The sequence below is a fragment of the Prunus mume genome, linkage group LG8, assembly GCF_029339155.1.
Source record: "Prunus mume cultivar Tortuosa linkage group LG8, ASM2933915v1, whole genome shotgun sequence".
NCBI lineage: Eukaryota > Viridiplantae > Streptophyta > Magnoliopsida > Rosales > Rosaceae > Prunus > Prunus mume.
The window spans coordinates 18,473,051-18,481,184 of NC_142705.1; the positions used below are offsets into that span (position 1 = coordinate 18,473,051).

General features: G+C 38.1%; 1 protein-coding gene across 1 annotated transcript; it reads left to right on the plus strand.

The window, feature by feature from the left end:
• The first annotated feature begins 513 nt into the window (after positions 1–513).
• LOC148914944 (uncharacterized) lies at positions 514–5,544 on the plus strand. The gene has a single exon (XM_089042223.1). The coding sequence runs from the start codon at positions 1,414–1,416 to the stop codon at positions 2,458–2,460; it is 1,047 nt and encodes a 348-aa protein (XP_088898349.1). The 5' UTR covers positions 514–1,413; the 3' UTR covers positions 2,461–5,544.
• The last annotated feature ends 2,590 nt before the right edge of the window (positions 5,545–8,134 follow it).

Below are 8,134 nucleotides of genomic sequence, written 5' to 3' on the forward strand. Positions count from 1 at the left end.
TCTCACAAGTAATCTTACAACTTAAGGTCAGACCACCAACCACCAAACTAGGGCATTAAATGCATTCCCACGCCCAATGGGGCAGAACCCACGATCAGGGCGGTGGCGAGATTTATCCGAATCCATGGGGGTCACACCACTATGCTTCACGATCCCAAATGCCGATTTGACTACCCATTTACCCCGATCTGACTCCACCATGCAGATCTTTTCGACCTCGATTGTCCCTCCAAGACTCCCCCTATAAATACTAAGCTCAAGACTACATTCAAGGGGTTCAAACATCAAACCAAAAACCTCCCACGGAGCAAATTATATTTTCATGTAATGCACTTTCAATACCTTTATTTGCTTTCCTAGGAGTAGTGGTAGATTGTAAGGAAAATCCATTCATCAAATATATCATACGACCCTTGATTTTCAAGGCGCCGGAGCACCATCTTTGTTGTCATCTCATTCACCTCATATATCATACGACCGTCGCTCTCGAGCAACGCGCGGAGCACTCCTAAAACCCGCCACCAACACCACCATTAAACGGCCTTATAGCTCAGGCCGTGAACTTGACGGCCGAGATCAGTTCCTCTCTCGGTCACAATTGTTTGATCAGGAGTCGAACTCGAAACAGGCGCATCATTTAACCATCTTTACCCAAACCTCATCACCATCTCGACGCACGGTAGACCTGCTGGTACGCCCGCGCACAACCACCCCGCATCCAAAGAAGGGCGTCACATGTTAATGCACATCCTCGGCCTGGAGCACCAGGCCGTGAGATTTGCGCAGCCAACAGTGAAGATTTTGGGTTTGATAATGTTGACTCTGGTGGTATGGTAGCTCAAGGGACTACAGGGAAGTCTTTTGCTTATAAAAATGGTGCTGGTTTTGAGAAGAAAATCTGGACTAAGACTAGGCAAACCAATGGTGGGAGCAGGGTTGTGCTTGGTGATATTTATAATAAGCATGGTAAGTCAAAGGCTTCTGGATTATTTGGTGGTAAAATAAATGTGGGTTTGTCTAGGCTTTCTAATAGTAGTGTGAATGCTAAAGGTAAGAAGGTTGTGAATGAGAGAAGGGCTCCTGTTTTCGAATATGTGAATACTCATTTGGATTCTTGGGAGAAGGATCAGAGTTTGTATCAAGAGAAGGGTGTCTATATATTTGGACATCAACCTCCAAATATAGCTAATAAAGATGATAGGCATGGAATTGATTGTGAGTTTTTTGATGATGTTGCTTCGTCTCTTCATGATGGTCAATTTTTGATGAAGGGATGGACGTCTCTACAGGTAAAGTGAATGATTCTAGTGGGAATGTGGTTAGCAATGCCTTCAACAATGGTGAAGGTAAGCCGTTTGGCTTTTAATTGTAGGGTTTAGCCCTTATGGTTTCCTTTCCTACTGTTGTTTGTTGATGGATATTCTTTGTTGGAATGCTAGAGGTGCTGCTTGCACTAAATTTAGATACACTATGTTGGAATTGATTCATGTTCATCGTGTTGATATTCTGTTTGTCCGTGAGCCGAGAATTGGGGGGGCAAAAGCTCTTGATGTGGTGAAGTCGTTGGGTTTTTCGTGCTTTGAGGTGGTTGATCCCATTGGGTTTTCTAGTGGTCTTTGGCTTTTGTGGAATGATAATAAGGTTAGAGTTGAAGTAATTGGTACTACTGATCAGTCTATTTCTGCAGCTATTGCTTGGCCTGGTCAAAATCCTTGGTTGTTCACGGCTATTTATGCCACGCCGTGTAGTTCTAAGAGAGTAAAGTTATGGAAGTACTTGAATTTTGTCTCTGAATGTCACCAACTGCCTTGGATTCTTGTGGGGGACTTTAATGACATGTTGAGTTATGATGATAAGTTAAGGGGAGCTCCTCTTTGTAGACTGAAAGGGTTTAGAAGGTGGTTTGATGATAATGGAATGATTAATCTTGGGTATTCTGGACCTAAATATACTTGGAGTAATAAAAGGGTTTATGAAAGAATTGATCGAGCGGTTTGTAATGCTCAGTGGCGAGGACTTTTTGCTGAGGCTTTTGTTAAGCATCTGCTAATAACCAAATCTGACCACTGTCCTATTAAGATAAGTCTTAAATCTAGTTTCTCTTCGTCTCCTAGTTTGCGTCCCTTTCGGTTTGAGGCTATGTGGTTGAAACATGACCACTTTAAGGAGTTCCTTAATCAGCAATGGGCTCTTCTTGATGGGTCTGTTTTGGATAAAACTTGTTCGTTGGTGAAGCCTTTGTTACTTTGGAATTCTAATGTCTTTGGGCACCTAAGGCAAAGAAAGGCTAGGCTCTTAGCTTTTTTGGCTGGTATCCAGAAAGCTATTTGTCAAGGCAGTAATCGTTTCCTGAATAATCTGGAAACCACTCTTATTGATGAGTATAATGGTGTCCTTGAACAGGAGGCTTTGTTTTGGCAACAAAAGTCTCGTGTGAAGTGGCTGCAAGAAGGTGATTGAAATACTAAATTTTTTCATCTCTCTACCTTAATAAGAAGACGGAAAAACAAGATTGAAAGATTGAAAGGGGATAAAGGGGAGTGGATTGAAGGGGCTGTTGGTCTGAAGAAGCTTGCCGTTAATTATTTTGTGGGGCTGTTTGAGCAGGAGCAGTGTAGCTGCATCAATTGGGATCTCCCTCATTTGTTTCCTAGTATTGCGGATGTTGATTTGGTCAATCTTGTTCAAAACATTGATTTCCTTGAGGTTAAAGAGAATTTTGTTTCATATTGGTGGTCTAAAAGCCCCTAGAGTTGATGGTTTTCCTGCATGCTTTTTCCAAAATAAGTGGGATCTCTGCGGGAGTGACATTTATAGTATGGTTTGCCAAACTTTTATCTCCTGCAGTATTCTAGATGGTTTGAACTCTACCTTAATCACCTTGGTTCCTAAAGTTGATAATCCTTCTTCCATGGTGCATTTTAGGCCCATTAGTTTGTGTTGTACCTTATATAAAGTTATTTCTAAGGTTTTGGTTGCTTGATTGAGGCCTATTATGCCTGGTTTGATCAGCCCCAATCAGGTCAATTTTGTGCCTGGGAGGCACATTATAATAACATTCTTATAGCTCAAGAATTAATGCACAAGTTTGGGAATGCTAAGGGGAAAAAAGGTTTTATTGCGTGGAAGATTGACCTGTGTAAAGCCTATGACAGATTGAATTGGCGGTTTATTGAGTTTGTGCTCAAAGAGGTTGGGTTGCCTCTTTCGACTGTCCAATTAATTATGCATTGTGTTTCCTCTGTTAAGTATCAGGTTTGTGTGAATGGTGAGTTGAGTGAGCCTTTTATTCCTCGAAGTGGCATTAGACAAGGCAATCCACTCTCCCCTTATATTTTTGTTCTTTGCATTGAAAAGTTGTCTCACATTATTTTTTATGCTATTAGAAGAAAGAAGTGGATGCCTGTCAAATCGTGCCAGTCTAGTCCTATGGTTTCGCACTTATTTTTTGCAAATGATTTGGTTCTGTTTGCTAAGGCTAGTTCCCAACAAGCTAGGGTGATGAAGGGTTGCCTAGAGTTGTTTTGTATTGCCTCTAGTCAGACTGTAAACTTTGATAAATCTGCTGTTCTTTGCTCCCCTAATACTTATGAGGAGGTGGCAAAAGAAATCAATCTTATATGTGGTTCCCCTCTTACTGAGAATCTAGGGAAGTATTTGGGGATGCCTTTACTTCATTCGAGGATCACTAAGGCTACCTATGGTGGGCTGGTGGATAAAGTTTATGGTAGGTTGGCTTCTTGGAAAAGCAAGGTGTTGTCCGTGGCAGGGAGATCTACTCTTATTCGAGCTGTGACTTCTGCAATTCCTATTTACTCTATGCAGACTGCTAAGCTTCCTATAAGTGTTTGTGAGGAGCTGGATCAGATTAATAAGAATTTTTTCTGGGGAGGCAGTGAGAAAAGACATAAGGTTCACTTGTGCCAATGAGATTTGGTGTGTAGACCAAAGGGCAAAGGTGGGTTGGGGTTTAAAAATCTCATAATATCAACCAAGCTCTTTTAGCCAAGGTGGGGTGGAGGTTGCTTCAGAAGGACACAGGTTTGTGGGCTAGAGGCTAAGTATCTCAAGGGCACTCCATTCTTGATTTAAAGATGACCTCTAGGCACGGTTCTTCCTCAACTTGGAAAGGTATCCTTTTTGGGGCTGAGCTTTTGAATAAGGCTCTGATTTGGAGGCTTGGGAAGGGTGATAGAGTGAATTTTTGGAAGGATACTTGGATTGGTGATTTTCCTCTGATGCAGCAGGTTAATTCTATGGAGGGTGTTGATGTTGATTGTCCTGTTTCTCACTTTTTCAAACATGGCTGGTGGGATGTGGATAAGCTTAACAAATTTCTTGCTGAGGATACGGTTAAGAAAATTACTTCTTTGGCTACTGACTTTGATGGGAGATTGAAGGATATTCGTATATGGAAATATACTGCTAATGGAAGTTTTATTGTGAAATCTGCTTATAATTTGCTGTTTAAATGGCCTGATTGGTCTGACCGTTGGTGCAAAGTCCTATGGAAGATGCGGATTCCTCCTAAATTGCAAATTTTTTGTTGGTTGGTGTATCAGGGGAAAATCCTCTCCAATGAGCAAAGGGTGAGAGGACACCTTACCTTTGATTCATCTTGTCAATGTTGTGGTTGGCCCATTGAATCTGTGCTTCATATCTTGAGGGATTGTTTTAAGGCTAGGGAGGTCTGGTTTCTTTTCCTTAAGGGGGGTGATGCTGAAAGGTTTTTCCAGGATGATTTTAAAGCTTGGCTTCTTAGTAATTTGTGTTCCAAGTCTGTTATTGATCACCAACCTTGGCCGGTGATTTTTGTGTTTACCTACTGGTTTATTTGGAAATGGAGAAACAACAGAGTTTTTAATGTTGAAGCTGAGTTTCATTTTCACCCTAAAAGGATTATTGCTTCTGCAATTTCTGAGTGGCTCAAGGCTTGTCCTAATTCCATCTCCGAAAGGACTCAAGTGCAGGTTATGTTGGCTTGGGAGCCCCTGTGAATGGTGTGTTCAAGTTAAATATTGATGGTTCTCGCAAGGGTGGTATCATCCGTGTTTCCTTTGGGGACTAGATGGGTGGTTTGCTGTCAACTTGGGTATTGGGCAAACTCTGGATGCTGAGCTCTAGGGGTTATTCTTTGGTTTGAAGCTTGCTGCGGCTAAAGGGGTGGCTAGGCTTTCCATTGAAATGGATTCTATGACTGATGTTCAGCTTGTCAAGCAGCATGTTCCTAGTTGTCTTCATCCTTGTGCTGGGGTGACTGCAAGTTGTGTTGCTTTGATGAGGAAGTTTGAGTCTGTTGAGCTTACTCATGTTTATAGAGAGAGGAATGCTGCTGCAGATTGCTTTGCTAATTGGAGTCTGAATATGGATCTGGGGGTTTGCTATTTTGATGATGCTCCAATTTGGATTAGCTCTATTATGATTGATGGCATGTTGGGGGCTGTGAAGCCCCAGATGATTACTATTAGCTAGTTGTTTTTTGCTTCTGGGGCTTTTCTCCCCCTCTTAAAAAAAAAAAAAAAACCCACAACTTACAAGTTATTATTAGCACATTTTTTTATAAAATAAAAAAAGTTTGCTTTCAATTTTTTTTTTCTTTCCTTTTTTAAAGTTTAATATGTGGTGGAAAAGATGTTCCACTCAGGGCCTAGCAACGGCTTCTCCAACCAAATTGTTCGTTTAGTTTAATATTGGATTACGAAATTTCCAAATTAATTAGTCCCATTTTTTATGCTTTTTTGGTGTTGAAGCGAGAGGAGCAAAGCTTAATTTGTGCTTTACGAGGTTTGACTCTATTCTTCATCTCTAATATGTGATTTTCAATATTTCAGCTTGGATTTCTTGTTCTAAAATCATGCTTCAATTGGTTATTTTTATTATTATTATAAAGTTTCTAGATTGTAGATTTTTTAAAATTTATATAATTTGAGCCCCATTTATAGTTATAGGCTTCTATGTGAAACTTCCCATATTTTAACTGTATGGATAAAAAATGAAATTGAGCCAAAGCATAAACACTTAGTTAAATTTAAATTAACTTTAAAAAGTTTTAACCAATAATTCTTGAACTGCTTATCCTACAAAAATCCAACAAAACCACTTTGTTTTAAAAAGAAATATGAATTTTAAACCTTAATTCCAAATTAATGGCAAATGGGATTAGGATTACTCTATCACATTTCATCTTACATATATATTTTTTTTCCTTTTAGTCCGTGAGTATGAAATTGACTAAATCTTAATTCTTTTATTATTCAAGATGGGAATTCAAACTTTGCGAAAAAGGACGGGTTCACTGATTTGACTAATTAACCTAACTCGTGTTTGTGAGAGAATTTAAACTTTGAGTTTCATTAAATTTTGAAAAGAAAAATACGACCAAGAGCATCTTCAACTGATATGTCAAATTACCACATGGACATGAAATAACAAAAATTGAAGGTTAAAGTTGCTTCAACTGAATAGTCAAATCCTACATGAATTTGAAGGCTGGAAGAGATATGTTAAAAATAACATATCAAAAAGCTTGATGTCAAATATTATTTTAATAATTTTTTTGGTCATGGACCCCACTTTTACTCTATTTAAAAACTTTATGCACTATATGGATCCCATTTGGTTTTAAAAATATAATAAAATAATATAATATTTGGCATTTTGAGTGGAGTTAAATTTTTTCCAAAGTATCAAATTGTCACATAAGCCATCAAATTTAAATTTAATATTTAGAATTTGAGTCTAAGTATTGTCATAAGTCGGCACATGGTTGGCAAGGGAGAATAAAATCAAACCTACATGGGCCTGCCCCATAATCATTCTAGACAAAGAAATTAATATGACGGATGGCCTTGGACAAACTCGACCCGAGTCTTCCTCCGTTATCATTAGAATTTCTGATAAGAATTAATTGTCAAATCACTCTAAATCTATGGCTGAAAATAATCTCATCACACTAATATTTTTCAGCACAATAAATAAAGAAAAAATCAAAAATAAAAATCGCAACCCCTTTCATGGGACTTTCCAGATGTGTACATTTCCTTTTCCTTTTTATTTTTAAAAAGAGTGCTCTTCAATCTTTACCCAAAAAAAAAACCTTTCAATTGATCGGGGTTTTTCTCGATTTTTTCTGTGCGATTTGACTCAGATTTCCGGTTTGCCGGTTTGAATGCTCACCACTAATTGATGTGGCAATTTGATAATAAAAAGTTATGAAAGAAAAAAACCCAAGAAAAACAAACTAAAAGCATGGAAATGACCGTCTAGCTAGTTCATGACACTCCTACCCTATGTACCATGCACTTATATTGATATTAAAAGAAAATTTTTTAAAAAAGAAAAAAAGTCCATAAATTATTGGTAAATTAAATCTTTTAAAGATCAAAATTGATATGTTCCTAATCTGCAAGTAGACTTGGATAACCAAATGATTTCAAAGGATTATATGCAAAAGTCCATTGGGAAAAAAAGATCCTATCTTTAACAACAAGAACAACAACTACATAGAATAACACTACCAACCAAGAGGTAAAGCAGAGTCAGCAGACCAAATATTCATAACACCAACAACCCCATTAATGGCATTAATGTTCATACATAATTTTACCTAAAAAAAAAATTTATTCCTATATAATTTTAAACAAATAATTAAGTATAATTCCTCACCAAAAATCTCAAAGGTAAACCTTCATATACATCTGTAAGATCACTTGAAGAACATTTGCTTTGGACAGTTTTAGCACATTCTAACTCATGCATAAAAAAAATGCCACAAAAAAAAAATATCCAAGATGAAGGAAAATATAAAAAGTAGAGAGAGAGATATATAGAAAGAAAAATTTCAAGGATTGAAGGATGGAGAGAGAGAAAGCTGGGTTTCTCTGTAAGCTACAAATGAACTTATCTATTGTGCAGAGGATTTGGGCCAGTGTAGATGGTCCTCTTATCAGCACCAAAAATTTCATCATTTCCATCTTTTTCTGCATTTCTTTTAAACCCACCAACTTGAGGCTTAGCTGGTTTGATTTCAGAAGCAGTTGTTGGAGCAGCTTTGACTCTGGTTGACTTTTCATTTCCAGCTGCTAAGCTTGGAGTCTCCAGCTGAAGTAGAATCAGAACAAGCAAAGACAAGCAG